A 19,412-nucleotide genomic window follows, 5' to 3' on the forward strand; every position below is an offset into this window, starting at 1 on the left:
TTTGCTTTTCAAATAGCTTTACGTGTTCCTGGTTTCAAGACCTTGTATTTTAGGGTGGAAATCTGGGTCTAGGAAAGTTCCCTAGGGCTTTGAGGAGAAAGATAAATAGTGCTCAGCAGCACCACGATATAATAAGCTATTGTGAAAGCTGGATGAAAATACTCCGAATGAAAGCTGTTCACCTTTAGCAGCTGGGATTTGGGCCAAAACATGACTTGCTGCACAGCTTTGGGCAAACAAGTTCTTTCTCAGGTTTCGCTTTTATTCCGTGCCTGTCCTCTCTCCTTCTCTAAGGTGTTSGCGCAGGAACTGCCACCTCATTTGTTTGCCCATCATGTTATCCCAAAGTAATGTCAGACTTGTGTGGCCTCTCTATAGATGCATAATCCCACTGCTGTGACTCAGAAATGCTGCAATAAATGATTGTCAGTGCCAATCTCAACAAGCGGGTGAAGCACTCTTGCATTTTCTCATGCGGTTGGAGGCTGACATTTAGTTTAGAAGCCTTGGTCCCATAAATAGAAGTAATTGAAAGAGCAATGGCTGAATTTCATGGGATGTTGGAAGGAGAAGTCTCATCTTTGTCAAGATGTAATGAAATGCTTTATTTTATTTTTTTTTCTGATGGGCTTAAATGGTCCTSTCTCTCTCAGCTCTGCTGTTTGAAATCTGGGGCATTCATTGYGGTTGGAGTATAGTAGTTGTATAGAAAATGTGAAACACTACTTATCTCCAGGTGTGCGCTTGTGAAGAGAACAGCAGGTATGGAAAGGCCATGCTTACGAGGTTCTGCAAACCCTTCTCCTTGCTGCTGTCTCTTCCAGGTATTTCAGAGCAGGCTGCAAACAGAGTGGCCRTGTCCCTATGCTGTGGACCAGCAGGTCTGACTCATACCTGTACCCCAGCAGTAGGTGCTTATACCCTGGGCCTGGCCAGCCCATAGCTTTCAAGTGAAGTTGGGCAGTTCCTGGCTCAAACGCATCCTCCGGGAGATCAGGCCATCCCCGATAGCACCGCTTCCCTCCCAGACCCAGGCTTTGAGCCTGATGGTTTCCACTGAGCCGGGAAGTGGAACCTGACCCAAGGCCTGCCTCTGGGACAGGCRGAGAGGCAACTCTCCAGCCAAGTGGCTTTACTTGGGTCTTTTGTGGAACAACAGGAGAGAAGGAGGCCTTTTTTTGCATGTCTTTGAGTACATGGCATAGCGGTAAATGGCCAACCTCAGGCTTGAGGGAGACAGTGCTCCTTTCACCCGAAAGGCTCACCAGACACTCCAGCAATGGGTGTTTTTGGTTCAGGAAGGGAAGCTGGAGAGCAAAGAGGCTGGGACTTGCCTATGAGTCAGCAGCGAGCCGGGGCAGGACGGTTCAGTCCTGCCTCCTCTGCGAATGCCCTTCAGGGAAACAGTGACCAAAAGTCGCAGCCCCGGGAGCTGAACGGAAYGAGTGAGCAAACTGCAAGGAGTTGGGCTGGTGGCTAAAGCATGAGAACAAAAGCCTTTTGCAGTGAGCGGCKGTGTGGCTGCATGAGCTGTCTTCTGCAGAAGTGGACCTCAGGTGAATGGAGATGAGGTTTTAGTAACTGGTAGGACACCATCCTGGGAGCCAGCTTGGGAATATTTAAATACCTGCTTCATGCAAGAAAACTAAGAAGAGCAACACAGGTCATCCTTTTTTCTTCTTTCTTTCTTCCCCCCCCGCCATGCTCACTTGTCAGCAATGAAGCTTCAGTTATAGGGTATGAGGGTGTCCTCCTGGGGAGCTGAGAGCTAGAAGTGTGTTRGGGGACAGTCCTCAAAAGGCATTGCTGCCAGCTGGCTGAGGACAGAGGCCTTGCGGGGTCTTGGATGCTGCACTGGGCTGGTGGGAACCTTGGTTTGTGTTGTTAGGGTTTTCTGTGCAGTGGGGTGCACTTTGCTGTCAAACAARAACTGGCATTTGGGCACAGCGAAGCAGCAGCCTTGTGTTGCAGTAGCATGCAGGGCTGTGGTGGGGGTCTCCGGCTGGCCCAGCACAGCTGTCCCTGCTGCCAGATGGCCATGGTGTCCRTGGGCACCCAGCTGGACTCCCAGCTGTGTGACTTCCTTCTGGCCTGGTGCAAAGCTCAGGCTCCTGACTGACCGTGGGAACGAGCCCACTTCCCTCTGCAAGGATGGCTTCCCTGCTGAGAGGGGCTGGCCCCAGGTCACCCCACAGAGTCTTTCCTCTACCCGATGCGCATCACTCTTGCTCTTTGCAGCAAGCATTTCGGCTCTGTCAGCTCCAAGTTAGCTGGGGTCTGAGATGCCTGTAGCAAGTGAGAGATGATAGGGAAAGCAGATTGAATAGCCTTGTGCTCCTTTSTGCCTTGATCATAGACCTAAAGGCTAGGGGAAGATACGTTGTCTGGGATTCGGGAGTGAGTCTGGGCAATGTGGTCTCCTGACGGAGTCATCTGCATGTTCACGGGGTGCAGTCTGAAAGCTCATTTGGTCCATAGTAGTTTCTTCTGTGCTGTGGGTCTAGGGCTTTAGTGGTTGTCATCATCTGAGCACTCGTTTCACCATAGTATCTGGCAAGTGTGCCCATTGTGTTGCACTTATGGGGTCTRTGGCGTTGGTAGAAGCTCTCATATTGCTGTTTCCTACCCCATTTGCAGTGGGCATTAATGTACTTAGTGCTGCTGTGGATAGGAAGGGAGCTCACGGGGCCTGGCTGACCTCAAGCTCGCTGTGGGAATGGCTCTTGTCTCCTAGGCCTTGAGCTGTTGAGGTCCTCCTGCTCAATCCTCATCTGGAAGATGACCTGATTTTGCCTCATAAGGTAGCGTTTAGCATTTGGATCCTGTGTGATCTGGAATGAGAATGTTTCCTTGTCTTATCTGTTGCTTTATTTATTTTAATCGAAAAGGAAAATTCTAACCTTCAGGGAAACTGGAGGGTAATAAAAAAGCTACTGATAGTCATCCCGTCTACTCACTTGTAAATAAATCACTCCACAGAGTTAAAATCTTGTGTATTATGATTATTTACAATCAGATAGCAAACTGTCGTCTTTATGGTCTGGTGTAGGTTACAGCAGGAGTATTTACTTGGACTCAGTTCTCTGGGGCATGAATTACAGTGTTCTGGGTGCTTGGATGTGCCTGGTGTGAGCGCCTCCAATCCTGCTGGTGCATATGCAGCACCCCTCTTGAAAGGGAAGTGCTAAATATAAGTTGGTATTGGAAAGGATAGAAATAGAAGAAGATTCTCCACTTAGCTGTCCACTCCTTTTTTTATTTTTGTTTTTTTTTTAAGAGAACCACTTTAATAGTGCAGTTGAGTAAAATTGAAAGATTGCATCCCAGAGACAATTCTGACATCTCGATATTGGTCTTCATTCCCAGTTGTATGAAGAAAATTGTCATTTTGAAATATTTTGCACAATCCAGAAGTATCCCACTGATAGGAAATTGCAGATCAGTGTTTTATTGCATTGTTAGAAGTTTGATTCAAACCCAACATGTTCAGACCAAATTGACTTAAAGTCAAATAGCTCATTAAGTTTTTTCCATTTTAAAAACGTTAGCAAAATCGATCCTTGTCTCCGGAAGTTTTCATCTGCAGACGCTGGATTTTCCCTTGGGAAATTGCTCCGACAGAAAATCTTTCCAATTCCAACTTCTTGGCCTGCAGTAATGAGAACGCTTAGAGACCTGAGCAAATTAATGCTGTGAACCTGCGCTTGATCTTATTGTGCGTCGGAGACTCGCGTCCTAACTCCGCACAGGAGATCCTCTGGGCAAGTGTCCGTGAAATGACGCTGTTGCCCCTCCTGCCCCCGTGCCCTGGCTCTGTGCGGATGCACCCTGCGCCCGCGTGGTCCCTTTCCTGCCACAGGAGCACCCTCGCACATGGATCAAGCGGTGTCCTGRCGGCTGGCAGGCATGTGTTTTGAACAACTTCTTTGAACTGAATCATAATGGAGTGAGGGGCAATGCCATAGTTCATGTATATATATGCGCATAACTTCTAGATCTTACCTGGAGCTCTCCCAGCCTTCTCCACAGGAGAATTCACTCTTGGAAGTGCCCTGTGTTCCTCAGGATTGAGCATTGCAAATCTAATGCCCGTATGGAAGTGGCATTGCCCGTTCCTGTAGCACAGGGGAAGATCAGGGAGGACTGAGGTCTCTCTCTCTTCATATAGGTAAGCTAAACATTGAAAAAGCAATTTATTTTATAAGGAGATAAAGGCTCAGGGACAAGCTGAGACCTGGTAGGTGTTCAGCAGCACCTGCATGAATTTTGTCAGCCACTCTAGGCATGTCATCAGTGGAGGGTTGCCAGGAGCTTTCTTGGGCACTGTCATGGTGGCTCTGGAGGACTGCGAGGCCAGTGGTTTTGTGTTGGGGACAAGGTCTAAGAGACTGGTCAAGGGGAGATACCAAATCTATGCAACRCAAGGGAGCAGTTGAGGGGAATTTGGTTAGTCAGGAACTTAAAAAGGAGTTATTAATAAATGAGAGGCAGTAATGCAAACAGATTGCAGCTAGAGCAGACTTTGTCAGAGGCACTTGGCTTGAAATGACACAACACTTGGCCTGAAAACCTTAAAAAGACAGGAAACTGCCGTGGTGCATAATAAATACATCTGTTTTGTCTCAAACTGCAACAGCATTTTCTGTGAGCATTGCTCTGCTAGGGAGGGCTTGGGAACAGTGGCTCTTGCTGTATTCCAACCAACATACTATCATTGGCATGGTAAAAGACAGCAAAGCATGCCTGATAAAATGGATATATGACTCGAAATTTGGGAAGCAGAAGATGATAAAGAGGATAGTTCACTGATAAAGCAGCGGGGCTTTGTTGTTAAGGGATAGGTGGAAGGTAATGACATATTTTTCATATCATCATGGGGCAAAGAGGGCAGGACACCCTGGCACTGCGAGAGTCAAAAGTGACTTGGTCGGGGGAGGATGAGGTGAGGTTCTGCACTAGGATCTAGTGGGGGGACTGCCTGCAGGACCGGCCATGCGGAGTAAGAGCAGAGAGGAGCTTTTCCTCTGTTCAGGGTAGATGGGGCTGGGGGCAGGGGCTGGGTCTCATTAGGGCTGTGCAGGCTGGTGACTTTCTGCTTCAGTTTCTAAGCTGAAAGACAGCGTTAATAATAAAAGTTTGGAGTTTTGTCACCTTTGGATGGGATTTTCCCATTCCTCTGACCTCTGCCTCCAGAATGATAGCTAGAAGGCTTGCATTTTGTCTTGAATTTGTTTTTACCCAAAACGTGATGATTTGGGCAATGGGCCAAAGCAAAGGAAGTTGCTTTCTCCCTTTTCCTTTTTTCACAGTATTGCAGAGGATATGGTGCTGTCAGTCCTGCTGGCCCCATTCCTCTGCTCCCTTACAGGGCTTGAACAGCCTGCAAGATGTCTTGCTCCCTCCTTTTGAAGTGCTCCATTTATACTTTCAGCTTGACAAAAATGAGTGACAATTTAGGAGGTTCATGGCCTCTGGGGCAGATGAGGCCTTCAGCCTCACCCAAACACAAAATACTGAATGCAAAACTGGCCACTTAGCTCCTTTCAACTGAAGCTGAATCTCAATTTCCTTTAACTTGTAATAAGAAGAAAAGCTGTCATGTGTTGAATTTGTGGGCTGCTTTATTTGTCATTTGAGCTTGCGGCTGAGCTGATTGTACTGAAGTCAGGCGGAAGATCCTCTGGGATTTCTAAGCTCATCTCTCCCAGCATAGGGCTCTGGTGGAGTGGGCTCTGCTGCCAAGGCTAGAAACGTTGGTATCAGTCAATCTTAAGGAATTATCAAGAAGAGAAAATKTATGCTCCTTGCAGCCTAACCTTGTTGACTTTATTACATTAATTTGAAGCAAATTGAGAGAAGCTCAAGTATGTTCTTGTGCCTCTCCCTTCCTGCTCTTGGTCCTGCCCCATGTAAGGATAGGATTCTGCTGGTGCTCCACTGAGCTGTAGTAGTCAGAAGATGTCACCAAGTTGGAAATCCCTTCTTACTCTCTGACATTTCCTTGGCTTTCTGTGTGTCTCTTGAGCAGTGGCTTTTGGACAGTCCCTCGTTTCTGGGCTGCTAGAGCTGCATATCAGGCCAGGCTGTGTCCTGCGCTGCCCTCACCAGCACACATTGCCTTCAGTCATCCAGCTCACGTGCAAACCAGATGCTCAGTCTGCACAGGCTGAATCCTTSTGCCATGTCATGCCTCCTGGAATAGCTTAACTCTTTCCTGAGCAGAGGTTTCTGGTTGCCTTGATCCTAAGAATGGCAGGTACCAGCTGCTGGATTTCTCAGTGCTGGATGCTGAGATATCTGAGCCTGAACCTCTGGTACAGTCAAAGAAGGCCAGACCAAGGCTGCCAATATCTTGAAAAGTGCTTTTGAAGGTGATGTCACATGAACTCATGGGCACGTTATCCCAAATGGTGGTGCATTCCTGAAATGCAGCCCTACCCTGCATCTACCTGCTGCTCCTCTGTGCAAGCAGGACCCTGGGCTCTGTTCCTTATTCCAGTCACTAGTTACTTATGTGGGATGATGTGAAGTGGCACCAGCAGACAAAACTCTGGATTGGTATTACCTATTCCTAAGGGACCAGGCAACTCCCTGGGCAATGAAAGCTCCCAGGTCAGATCTCTTCCAGCAGAGGAGAGGGTGCTTGTCTGCCAGTTAGGTTGCTCAGCAGTGGATGATTAGATAAATGGGGATTTAACTCTTAGATATATTCTGCTTCCCTGATTTTTGTGAATCTTTAAGCTGCTCACCCTGAATCTGAGTTTTGAGATGACTTGATGTACTTTCTGGAGCAGAAGTTCTTTCCAAAATTTTTTCCCACAGCTCTAATTCTGAGGTCACATTTCCCATATGTTGGCCAAAAGAACAACTCAAATGATGTGATTGAAGTGTTGGAGAGATTTGAGAAAGATTGAGATACTGTAGGATGGTTTTAGAGGCAAAATGCTGTTCCCCAGGGCCAGTTGTGCAGAGTGGGAGCTTGCTCTCTTCAAGCAAAGAAGAAATCAAGGCTGCATTAAAGGAAGGGAGATTGAGAGCTCCGGGGACTGTTTGCAGTGGATGGCTGCTGAGGGATGTTTCAGAGAGCAAATACAAGAGGTGTCCATTGAGCTCAGTGTTACTGTCACTTATGTTGCATAGCCTTGAGAGTCCTCTTGCGTGAGAGGAAAGGGCATTTGCAAAACGGGAAAGCAGTAGACCTGCTCTCTGTTTGTCAGAATAATGTTTGCAAACGGAGCTCTGTATCTGGCTAGTCTCAAAGCTGGAGTTTCCCATAAATGCTTGTCATCTAATAAGCTAATTGGAGACACCTTGCTGGCTTGTAAAGACAGACTGAGCCCTGTGTCCTTGTTGGCAGCTCCAAAAACAGGTGAAAAAGCTTCTTCAGGTCATGTTTCCCTCTTGGATGCTTAGCACATGTCCTGCTCTCTTGGCTATGCCTTGCCCTCATGCACTCTGCCTGTGGCATCACTCTTCCCTCCTTGGCAGCAGTATTTCTTAATGCAACAGAGTCTGACTGACCTGGAGTGAGATGGGGTTGAGGTGGCCTCCAACATGAAGCGTGAGGTCCATCTTGCTGTTTTGTAGCATTGGTACCTCTCCCTGTTCATGGGTTTCTGTACAACAATGAAAAGCCCCTGTCCTAACAACCAGCCCTTGGTATCRCAGGGAGGAAGGACACGTCCATCCTTTACCTTCACCTCTAGAGCCTTCCTGGCCAGACATAGGCACTTCTCTGCTGAGAGCGCTCTGTCCAGTGACTGTCAGCTCCGTGCAGATCTTCTGCTTAGGTGCCCATTAGATACTGCTACGTTCAGCCATCTCAGCCTTTGAATAGGGCGTGTGCTGCTACTGCCAGCATTTGTGTTTTGGGCATTGCCAGTGTGCCCAACAGTCCAAAAAACACAGGAAAAGAAGTAGTGCCCCTGTATCCCTCTCAGCACACTGAACTGAACTTTCTCATCAGACCTAGCTTCRTGGGTCGTGACATAACCTGCCAGCAGTTGCCCATGTTTTGTGGACAGGATATTCCCAGGGCTTGCTGTTTCACCGGTGGATGGCTTGCTCTACAATTTAAAAGCTATTGTAGTCTGGAGTGCATTTCCGAGGTACTTCCCCTCTGGGATCTCTGCTGGAACTGGATTAAAACCAGTGCTCTGAACGTTTGAGACCAGAGGCTGGGCAGAGCTGAGCTGGGCTGGAAGCTGTGTCCCCATACCACTGTGATGTAAACCGAGCAGGGCTTAATGTTGAGAGACTGTGCTCGCTCAGGGCCCTGTGGGACAGAGCTGCTGGCAAAYTTCATCTTTGTTTGGGCTGATTCAAGCTTGTGTGTTGAGCCTGGCTTTATCCATAGTGTTATTACTGATGCTCCACTGCCACCCAGGCAGGTAGCACTGCTGAAGCGGGTAGGGAGGGAATCAAGGGAAGGGAGCAGAACTTCATCCCCTTGATCCTGCTTTTGACAACATTTACTCCAGAGAACTGATCRCCTCCCCTCACCTCTGTGAGTGTATATTGTAGCACAAGCCAGAGTAGGTTGTTGTGACAGTGAGATGAGAACAGCCCCCGGGTTGGGTTAGTCATGGAGTTCAAGACTCTGAAGGTCTTGGCGTGAGTTTGGTTTGTTATGATGTCTTTACTTTGCAGTAATGAGTAGGGCCGCACTCACGTTCCAAGTACTGTTGTGACAGGTCACACGCGGACCAAGCACAGAGGGGGCCATGCCTGTGGCGTGCCTGATCTGTGGCACTCGGGTCTTGGTGGTCCCTCCTGCAATGGAGTGATGTACTCATGGATGTCTTCCACTGATCTCTGTGCCAGGGACCCAGCAGTCTCTCTTTGGCTTGTGTCTGCCAGGCCAACTGGGAGCTTGGTTTGGGCTGACCATGGGTCAGTCATCTCTCTGCAGCCCTGGGGCCCGTGGGGCTGGGGCTCAGCCTGGAGAAGCATCCGCAGGTGGGAGCTTTTCCCACGTAGCAAAAGGRACCTTTTCCTTTGAGCACTCTCTGGTCTTGGCAGAGACCATTTGGGGTCTGTGTTAGCTAAGCTGGGCCCTCCTCTGYGATAGCGCCTTGCGTCTTCCTCCCGCTCTGGCTATGCCCCAGCGCCGGTCCGGGGTCCGGCGCTGCCCTGGGAGCTGCAGTCTTGCTGGGGAGGCTTCCGCGCCAGCCGGCACGCAACACCTGCAATAACATGTTTTTCAAAGCGCTGGGGTGAATGCAGTTAGAAAGCCACTGGCAGCCACTTCAGTCGCTCGCTTTATCTGGTCGCAAAYGCCCCCTTCACGCCATCTGCATCCTCCTTTCCCAGCACTGCGAGATTAAACCGTGTTTTCTCTTTGTAAATATTGGCAGGGAAAGTGGCAGCCTCCCTGAACGAAAACAATAGCAGGGAGGCCGGTTCCCAGAGCGGGCCCTGAGCAAGGCCGCGGTGCGCGGAGGCGCGCGCGGGACGCGTTGCAGCCCCGGGACTAGCTGGCTTCCGCTGCTCCGGCCTCTCTGTTACGCGGGCGTCCCGAGCTCGGCAGTCGGCCGGCAGTTCGGTCCTCGGGCGGGGGCGGGCTCTGGGGATGCACGCCGTAGGTAGAGCTTTATCCCACGTGACGGTCAATCCTGCGCCTGTCTGTCCTCCGTCTGGCTCGAACTCCACGTGCTCTGCAAGTAGGAGCCGGYGCTTTTGAGGCAGAGCGGGGTGCTCGGCCCCCGTGGATTGGGCTGCCTCTTTCCCGTGCTTTGCTGCAGCCAGCTCTGCCTTGCACGTTATTTGGGGGGGGGGGGAGCACATTGATGGAAGAGACAGAAACGGGACCTTTCCCATGGGGATTGTGTGCTGGGGAGGTTTTAATACTGCCGTAAAGGAATAAGGTGTCGAGATCTCGCTGCCGCAGTGTAAAAATGAATGTAAAACACGCTGGGGTTGAGAGGTCTGGACCAGTGCAGTTCATGTCACCCCTCAGCCCTGCCCGCAATGCCCAGGAGATGCGTCAGCGTGGGCTCCCTGGTTAGACAGGAGAGAAATAGTTTGAGAAAATGGGACAGCTGTCTCTCCTCTTTGACTTCTTGGATCAGAGGACATTCTCTTCTTGTGGCTTTAATATTCCCCAGGTGGCTGTGTCTGGGCAGCCTTGGCGGCTTGCTGTGGCTGAGCGGGGAGGGACGAGGTCCTTCTCTCCGAGCAGCTGGTGGGGGCTGAGCATCACTTGCCAAGTTCAATCAAAGAGATGGGGGCTGTAATCGAATCAGCCAGGGGCTGCATGGCGGGATTAGGTGAGCTGTGCATCCGTCACAATAAAGGGGATGCGAAACGCTCAGCATGGACCTGAGTGGGCATTAGTTACAGCTTCGCTGTGGTCACCAGACTCTTTCAGCTGCATTGATGCCTTTTGAGCTCAGCTGAGTCCTAAAAATTGTTCGCTTCGCCTAGAGTGCTGGGTGGGGAAATGCCAGCCTAGATTTCCAGCAGGGCAGACTGGTAACCATCCTCTCCTCCAAAAGTCAGAACAACTACGTGGCTTCCTAGGAACAAGTCAGCGTGGTGGATCCTGGTGAACCACTTGCCTGTGGAACTGCAGAGATGGGGAAGTTTGGGTGGGAAGAGCTCAGTGTCCTGCCAGCAATGCTCAGAGCATCACAGCAAGCGAGTAGCAGCGGGGCAACCCCCCCCCCCACCTTGTGTCCTTGAATCGTGAACCACTGTTTRATGTTGGTGACGTGTAAGTAAGTCTGAGCACGCATTTTCAACGTTTAAACCTGTTTCTACTGTAGGAATAAATGTGGTGATGTACTGACATCGGGAATATCAAATCTTGTCTTGCCTGGAAGTGTCCTTGGAAGGGCGAAAAAAATGTAGAATAGGGCATCTCTTTCTATATAGCTGACATATGAGGTTGGTTTATTTACCTTTTTAGTAGAGTTTTGGGGTTAAACATGAATGAATTGGCATCTAGCAGGGGGGAAAAAACGTAAATGGTGTGACTAAAAGGCATTTCCCTTTTCGGTTGTGTTGTGTCTCTTGAGTCACAAAACTGCAAGCTCTCTGCTGACCTTTCTGGGAAAAATTGGCTATCCGAGACCTGCGCTCCTGGAAGGAAATCCTAGGGGGAAATGAAAGGCCTTTTTTATGCCCTTTTAGTGCAAGACTTTTTTCTTCGCAGTTCTGCCTTAAATTTCTACCTTTTTCACATTTAGCCATAGAATGAGATAATCCAGCCACGGGCATTTCTGGACTTTCTTTAAAGAGAAACCAACAAAATCCCAACAAAATCCCAACAGGCATTGACTGCTAACTCGTGTTTAATTTTTAGTGCAAGAGATGAGCAGTTCAGGGGCTGGGAGACATATACTGACGGCATTTTGTCAGAGGGTTTTTTTGACGGGTGGGATTTGGCCCAGAGAAGACATGTTAAGGAGGAACAGGTCCATGCAGAAAAGTATGTGTGTGTGTGTGTGTGTATGTAGGGAAGGGAGCAGAGCATGAGCAGAGGTGGCCGGGCTGGAAGGGGCTTGAGGTGGGCTCAGCTGGGATGGGTGTCTATCATTTCCTTTAATTTCTTCTTCACTGCGTGTTGCTCATCATGCGTGGTTGGAGCTAGACATTGTTTTCAGAGTGACCCCTGATGCGTCTGCCTTGCTGAAGGAGCAGAAAGGGAGAGTCCAGCCCATTTGTGCACACCCGATGCCGTCGCTTCTCCAGAGCTTTGCAGTCCTCCTAGCCCTACCCAGCCCAAAGGCGCGTGTGTTTCATCGGTTCACGCTGTGGCTTCTTATTAATGTTTGTGTACAGCAAAGAGCAATTTCCACTCTCTAGATTAGCTTAATAGACACATTTCCACTGCGGTGTCAGAGTGCAGTGCTGCTGGTGTTCTGGTTGTATCGTACCTGCCTGCTCCCACTTATTAGAGCAAAACAGCAGCCTGTCACCCTGTGCCTGGAGGAGGTGCCACTTTGAAGCTAAATACCCATGCATTTTGCTTCCCGTGCCCAGAGCATATTTGGTGCGAGCGCTCCTGTTATACTTATGTTCATCTGATGCAGCGTGTTGGAAGCAAGTAGTTTGCAAACAAAGCCGGGGCCTGTGACACGCTGCTAATGACCTTCTCTCTGCCTGTGTTTCCTTTACGTCAGAAGTCGGAGTGCTTATTAAGTTTGGAGGCTTACTCCCAGGAGCAGAAGAAGAGGATCTGCTGGTGTCTGGCTGAGAACATCACTAAGCAGCAACATCCGGCATCGGCTCCTACGGAGAACAAGGTAAGCGACTCGCGTGAGGGCCAGCCCTCCTGCTAGAAAACCCTCCTAGGAGCATCTCTGGGCTCTGCCTGCCATGGGGGCTTAGCTCGGGCCATGCTCCTGCCGGGAGAGGCATTCCTGAGGCTGTTTTTCCGGGTGAGGAGTGAGTTTGTGTTCAGGGGCTGCTGCGTCTGCAGCTCTCTGCCCTGCTAAGGGGAGCATTTATTGCATTTGCCGTCACTGACTCAAGTCGAAGCAGACTTCAGCAAACAGGCTGCTTCTAATGCCTCTTGGCACCTGCATTTGGACAGCTGAGGCCGCACAACCCCGTGTGCTGCCTTTAACCGCTTCCCTCAGTGCGTGGCTCTAGAGCAGGACTGAATGCGGAGGGTGAAGTTCAGCCCATGAACTCTGGGCTCTAATTAAAAGGCCCAGGTTGCGGGAGCAGTGTGGTGGAGATGTGCACTCGGATGGGCTCAAATGTTCGATCTGGCATCCGTAGATGCCCTCAAAGCACAGAAGGGTCATTTGATGAATGCTGTTTTCCATACATAGCAAGTCAGAATTAGCTTCAGCCTGGCCCAGGAGTGTTGTCTTGGAAGTGCTGGCGAGAGAAATCTGTGCGTGGAGCTGGTCTGAAGCACTGCTGGGCATGCCTCCCCTGCATGGATGTGAGGAGCATCTCCCATATGCTTGGCTTCGTGGCTGGGCTGCCACCAAGAGGTTGTTTGGGACAGTGGCAATTCGTGCTGGGGTCATCTTGTTCCCCCTCAGAACTGAGTTCAGACTGTTTGTGGGTGACCCGCTGCTCTGGCACAAGAGAAGCACTGTGCCAAGCACAGTGGAAGTATTTAAAGAGCTTTAATCTTGGCAAGTGGCTATCTCTGGAGTAAAAACACCCAAATATCTTCCCTTGTGCTGATGAACCTTGATGGAGCTGCTCCTGCCCCACAGCTAAGCTGAGAGCATAGCTGCAGCCATGTGTGGATAGAGTCTTGCTGCTTGGTCCTGTCTTACTTGAAGGCAGCAAGCTTTCACTCTTGCCATACATGCAGATGAAAGCGGGAGCGGGCGGCTGAGCTGTCTCCCAAAATCAGAGGCAGAGACAACGTGGCTTTTGCTCTGCAATGTCCCAAACTGGGTCAGCACAAGCATTGTCTCTGCAGGAGACGGAGCCTCCAGATTCCTTTTCCTGCACATTTCAGACATACTAAAATAGCAACAACATAACAAGCCTGAGAACCCTGTTAGCAACCAAATCTATAGAAATGCAAATAGCCAAGGGCAGCTAATTCAATCAGGTGACAAGACTCTGCCATGCCTCTTGCCTTCCTGTGATCTGTCTTGCCAGCACGATGCAGGTGCCCAGGCAGAGGGGTCTGGAAGGTGCCTGACTGTAGCCTGCCATCTGGGCAAGACAGCTCTGCAAAAATGCGGGCTGCTCAGCCTGTGTGCTGGGTTTGCATGTGCTCAAGTATTTTTATGGGGCTGGGCCCCTCTCGAGAAGCTTGGCACGGCTCTGCTCTCTGCTGGGTGCATTAAGGGCTAAGATGGGACATGTACAAATCCGAGTGTTCTTGATCCTAGAAGGGGTGATCCTGGCATCTCTACATCACAACATGTCATGTGCTTTGGGACCATCTGAGTTTTCAGGCAATAGCTTTGGTCTCTCCCCCCACCCCAGACTCCATATCCTGCCAAGAACATAGGATTAGCCCCTGATCTTAGCTATCTACAAGCCATGCGGCTCACAGCAAAGATCTGGAGAGGGCTGTTCCCAGTGCTGGTGAAGGGGTCTGGCTACAACATTGCAGCTCCTGCAGTAAAGCAGCCAAAGAGGCAGTTGAAAAAATATTATAGAACACAGCACAACCCTTTCTAAGGCTTTTCTGTGCCGTGCTGGCCATTGGGGAGCTCCTCTTGTGTGGTTGAGCATGGGCATGAGCCACTCCAAAGTTGTTATAAGGAGGTTTTGCCTAGRCATGCCAAAGACGTGGTGGGATGTGGGGCAGCGTGGGAGAAACGGAGCAGCAAGACCGACCTCCGGGCTCTTAGTTGAGGTCCCGTAACCAGTCCTCCTCCCAGCAAGCTGCAACGTGGCTGCAATTTTAAAGCTAACTCAATTGTGAAGTGCTGCGATGCAAGAATAAACACCACGGAGAAGCAGGAGCCGCTGTGCTGGAGGCAGCGTCTGGCAAGCAGACCGGCGAGGATGCTCGGCGGGCACCCGGGCTCTGTGCTGAGCAGGGAGGGCCTCTGTGCGCGTGTCCGCGCTGCCTGACCCGAGCCAGCTGCAAAGCCGGGGTTGCCGTGACCAACCTGCTCCCCGGCTGCTCTGTCCCCGCAGCCATGTCCCAGGGGGGTAGGCAGGAGCCTTCGGGAACGCTCTGTGCGAGAGGCAGGGGCTGGGAAAACCGGCTGCTGCTTGGAACGGCGACGTGAACCATTAGCTTTGCTGCTGCCTCACGAGCTGCTTGGTGCTACCGCTATTTAAGGAAACAGGACAGCRCGGGCGCTCCGTGAATAGACAAATTACAACTGGAAATAGCGGCCTCCGCGTGGCCGATTTCTGCTCCAAACACGAATCTGATTTGCGAGGCCTTCCAAACTGCTGTGGCTTGGCGAGAGGCAGCTGTTTGCGCCGCGGCCGGAGCGCAGCCGCGGGGCGGCTGGGCTTTGCGGAGGGCCGGCAGCGCCGGCCGGCTCGGCCGCGGTGCCAGGCGGAGATGTGCCGGGCGCCAGCTGCGCGCTGAAGCCGGGGAAAGAGGCGCTGTTTCAGCGGAGAGCGTGCTTTCGCCAGCCTTTGCGGACGCAGCCGGGATGCGAGCCGATACCAGCTCTCCCTTCTCCGTGTTAACGCTGCTTTAATCAACGGAGGAGAAGCCAAGTTCRGGGCCGAGTCCTTTCTGCCGAATCTCTCGGGCAGAGCGGAGGGCTCGTGCGAAAGGGTGGCGCAAAGGGTCCCCGGCGGGACGGTCACAGCTGGAGAGGAGGTGGCTGACCTGGTGGAGGAGAGTTCGCACGTTTGCAGGTTCTTGGAGCTGATTTATTTTGGGCCCCAGGTTGGCATCGCTGGTGTTTCGAGGCCCTTTGAGCCGTGGAGGGCAGCGCCAAGGGGAGGAAGGTGCAGGCTTGCTCAGAGACGCAGCTCTGTGGAGCRGTTCTTACCACCCGTGGGAACCTTTTTTGGGGGACAGTGTCCTGCTGGCCACAGCAAGTCGGTTGCAGGTGGGTTTTGTGGACGTTTCCTCCAGCTGCAAAGCCTTCCCCATCCTCACCCTGGGGTGCAGGTCTACCCTGGGGGGGGCGGCAGCTGCTGCCGCCGCCTTTCAGTTGCGCTGCGCAGGGATCTGCGAAACGGCCGTGGTCCCTTGCCGAAACGGGGAGACGCGGAGCCTGGCCGTAGGCTCGGGCTGCCGTGGAAGCCCAGCCGCAGCGATGCGATTACAGCAGAAGCAGCTTTCTGAGTTAATCGAGTTAGCGAGGCTGCTTCCTTGGGCCAGACGCGACCATCTGCCCGGAGCACGGTGCTTTTTCTTTTTCTTTTCTTTTTTTTTTTTTTTTTTATCCCCGCATCGCTGCAGCAGTCCTGCCGTTAGGGCAGGTCGAGGAGAAGGCAAACCGTGCAACAGGGGCGAGGATGAGGCGCCGGGGGCTGGAGCGTCGCCGGCTGGTTTTGCCGCCGGAGCAAACCGTTGCGGAACGACGCCCTGATGATGACAACCTGCTCTGAGCGTCTCGACTCTCGGCGCTCGTGCGGGCGCAGAGCGCTCTTCCTCCCGGCTCCGCGGCCCCCGCGGGCCTCGCGGATGATGGCTGGCTCTGCCTTTATCCTTAAGGCTAAATAATTACGGACGCTGTGCGGTGCGGGCTTGGGAGTCCCGCTGCGCTCGATCGCCCGGGGCGGGCGGCRGATCCGCCGTGTCTTTCTCGGCGCGGGCACGGAGGGATGCTCTGCCCCGGCCCTTCCCGGCAGCGCTGGCTGCCGTGCTGGGAGCGGCGGGCTGCGCGGCGGCGCGCGGGAGGCCCTGGCCGGCCCCTTCCTGCCCCCTGTCCCCCGGCAGGAAGGGCAGGGCTGTTTCTCTCGCTATTTACGGCCCCGTTTGACAAGTACAAGTAAATGTGCTGTCAACAAAAGCAAACAGGGTGTAATCGAGGGATGATTGAAACCAGGGCCCGCGTGCTCCGCGCGGCCGTGGCGGGCGGCCGCCGGAGACGGCGGCGGCGGCARCAGCGGGGAACGGAGCCGGGGCGGCGCGGGAAAAGGCTCTGTGCCGAGGGGCTCCCGAACGACCGCCCTCCCCGTCCCCCTCGCCCCGGGGCCGTGGCAGTCCCCGTCCCCCGTCCTCTTCAGCCTCACCCCTTGCTCCAGCCTTCCTCTTGGTGCCGGCTCGGTCCCTGGACCTGCCTGCGGCGGCTGGCCCAGCCCGGCGGCCGTCGGGGTGGCCGTGACAAGCAGCGGGGCTGGGGACAGCCGGGGTGACACGCTCTGACCCAGCGTCTGTGGGGCGCCTCGCTCAGCCGCAGCGCGGTCGGAGCGTGATCGGCTGCTCGATGGAGAGGGAAGGCAGGAACCTTCTCGCTTTTGTTTTTATTTTTTTGTTTTTTGGGGGGTGTTTTTGGCTCAAAGTCCTCCTGAGGCGTTTCGGGCTGGGACCTAGCTGCGCTGTCTGTGCTCGGGGAGGCGGCCTGGCGCACCTCTGCCCGAGGGCTCCCCTTCGCACAGCCGAAGTCTTGCAGGTTCATCAGAGCTGGCTTTKCCTTCTGGCACGCCGACCAGTGCCAAACACATCGTGAAAGCAACCAAAGGGCCAGCGTGCCCTCTGCCAGGCGTCCTCCCTCCYGGAGCCTCGGTCACCTTCTTGGGCTGCTCCGAAGGAGGAGGCAGTGCCAAAGCCGGTTCTGCCCCGAGGGGGGTTAAAGCGTCAGCTGCAGATGATCAGAGCCRGGTTACAAAGGTAAAGCAAATCCACGCGTCGTTCCCCACCAGCGAGCACGGCCCGGCTCCTTCGCCCGGGCCCGAAAGGCTCGTTGCTGAGGAGAGCCAACGGCTGCTTCAGCAGGGCGGCAAATTCGGAGGGTCCCCTTGTCGCATGGGTGACCGGGGGGTTGGCCTGCCCTGGCGACACCGCCTCTGCGCCTGGGGTCTGCCTGGGCTGGTGCTTCTGCGTCGCTCTTGCCATCGTCAGCTGAAGCTCCCGGTTGCATAGCGGCTTCCAAAAAGACTTGGTGAAATGAGCTTATCCGGGGGGGGGGGGAAGGTCCTCCAGGTGCGTGTGCCCGCCCGGTGCCTCCGTCCCTGCAGGAGCGCCCGCGGTGTGGCGAGGCCCCCGTGCCTCGCGACGTCGCTCGAGGCCGAGCGCCTCGCAGGGATGCGCCCGGGGAAGGTGGGCGCTGGACGGCCCGAGGACGGCGGGGCGAGCGTGCCGCGACCTCGCTGCGGCTTCGGGGCCCTCCTGCCCCTCGGGCTGCCTCCCGCCGTGCCGCCGCGCTCGCCCGGCCGCGGGCTCTGGCGCTGCGCGCTGTGCGTCCGGCCCCCTCCAGCAGCAGCAGCAGCAGGGAGCCTTCGCGCGTCCCCCCCCCCCGAACGGGAGGGTGGGGGCACATAGCGGTGCTTTGGGGTTTCATCCTGGCTAGAGGCGTTTTTAGACCCTTCGAGAGGTGTTTCTTGTGCCGGCGGCTCGCGGCGGGGCGGGGGGGGGTGCGGGGTGCGCAGGTCGTTAGMGCGGGGCGGTCAAAGGCGCAGGCTAAGTGCTTTAATGCAGCGCTGATGTGATTTAATGAAGGCAGCGAAAGCGCTTTGGCGCAGCGCTGCCCGCCGAGGCGGGTGCCGCCTGCGCCGGGGGGCACGGCGGGGGGGCACACTGCCGCCGGAGYGCTCCTCTCCCCGGGCCCCCTTCGGCAGGGAGCCGCCGGCGCGGTGGGGGGGGCCCCGCAGGCTCAGGGGCTCGCCCGTGCCCTGCGGGGCGAAAAGCTGCCTCAGCGCAACGCGCCTTGAAGCCGGGCATCATTGCAAAGCYGAGGGGTGAGTTCAAAGCGCTGGGCGGGGGGCGGGGGGGGGGGTGGGAGACAAGGCTTGTTCCTGCTCCCTGCTGCGTCCCCCCTGGGCCATCCGTGAACTTCAGCTTTCTGCCCCGTAGCAGGCACCTTCCTGGCAGGATTTTGGGACATTTGTGAGCCGCTTTGGACCCCGCCTTGTTGCCTCCTGCCCCGTTGGGATTCCTTTGCTCGCTGCATGGGTTTGCCCTCGGTGTTGGTCCCAGGCAGAGCCTCCTTGCCAGATCCTCCTCTGCAAGGTGGTGGTTTCCTGCAACGGAGGGGGCCCCCCAAAAAAAAGAAAAAAGATTGCATTGGCTCTGCAACATCTAAATGCATCGATGCCCGGGCTCCTGATGTAACCTTCGCCATCCTGCACGCGGGAGCAGTGCTCTGCCCCTTTCGCATGCCGCTTTCCTGGCAGATAACGCTGCAGGGAGACCGCCCCCCACCCCAAATCAGCGCTACATCCCTGCTGCCACCCCGGCAAGGAAAGGTGCCGTGGGCTGAGCACCAGCATTGTGGGGTCCCTTGCGGCCAGCTGGGGCAGAGGGCCCAAGCAGGGCTGAGCTYGGGCTGCGGGGGACAGGGTGCGCGCTCTGCATCGGTGTCTCTCTGCTGCCCTGGGGACGAGTGACCGGAGGGTTTTTCTGAGCAGAGCCGCCTGCGCGCCCCGCTCTCCAAGCAGCGCTCTGCAGCGTTGGCAGCCCGCGTCTGGGGTGCACCGGGCTGTGTGGCCCTTACGGGGGACATGCTGGGGCTTCACGGAAGCTCCTGGCCTCTCCCCATCCAGGCTGTGACCGTGGGGCTCACCTGCATGGGGGAAGGAGTCGGGTTTTCCCTTGGGGTCAGGCCAGGCTGGAGTGGGGAGCACTGTAGGACCTGCTCTGCCCGTGCCCTGATTGCAGCCCCTCCGCTCGGCACGCTCCTCCGAGCCCGGCTGCCCCGCTGCGGGTGACGGGATACGCTCCTTCCTTCCCCTTGCGTGTTTTTTTTTTTCTCCCTTTAAATCCTGTCCACGCTTGTTTGGCTAGAGCTGCTGGTCCAGGACCGTAGCACAGAGGTGGGTGCAAAACGCCGTGCGCGCAAGGAAGTAGTTTGGGTGGGGGGGGAGGAAAAAAACCAACCTCGCAGCAGGGTTTCATTTAG

At 54.2% G+C, this 19,412-nt stretch overlaps 1 protein-coding gene across 6 annotated transcripts in view; it reads left to right on the forward strand.

Moving 5' to 3' along the window:
• RGS3 (regulator of G protein signaling 3) overlaps positions 1 to 19,412 on the forward strand; it is an 85,419-nt gene that overhangs the window by 48,177 nt on the left and 17,830 nt on the right. For all 6 annotated transcript variants that reach the window (XM_085320103.1, XM_085320099.1, XM_085320100.1 and 3 more), the window contains one exon: positions 12,126 to 12,248. In XM_085320103.1, coding sequence (XP_085176229.1) covers positions 12,126 to 12,248 — 123 coding nt within the window. The remainder of the gene's footprint in view (positions 1 to 12,125; positions 12,249 to 19,412) is intronic.

Source organism: Rhea americana, unplaced genomic scaffold (assembly GCF_003343005.1).
Source record: "Rhea americana isolate MKP2758 unplaced genomic scaffold, rheAme1 scaffold_61, whole genome shotgun sequence".
NCBI classification, from domain to species: domain Eukaryota; kingdom Metazoa; phylum Chordata; class Aves; order Rheiformes; family Rheidae; genus Rhea; species Rhea americana.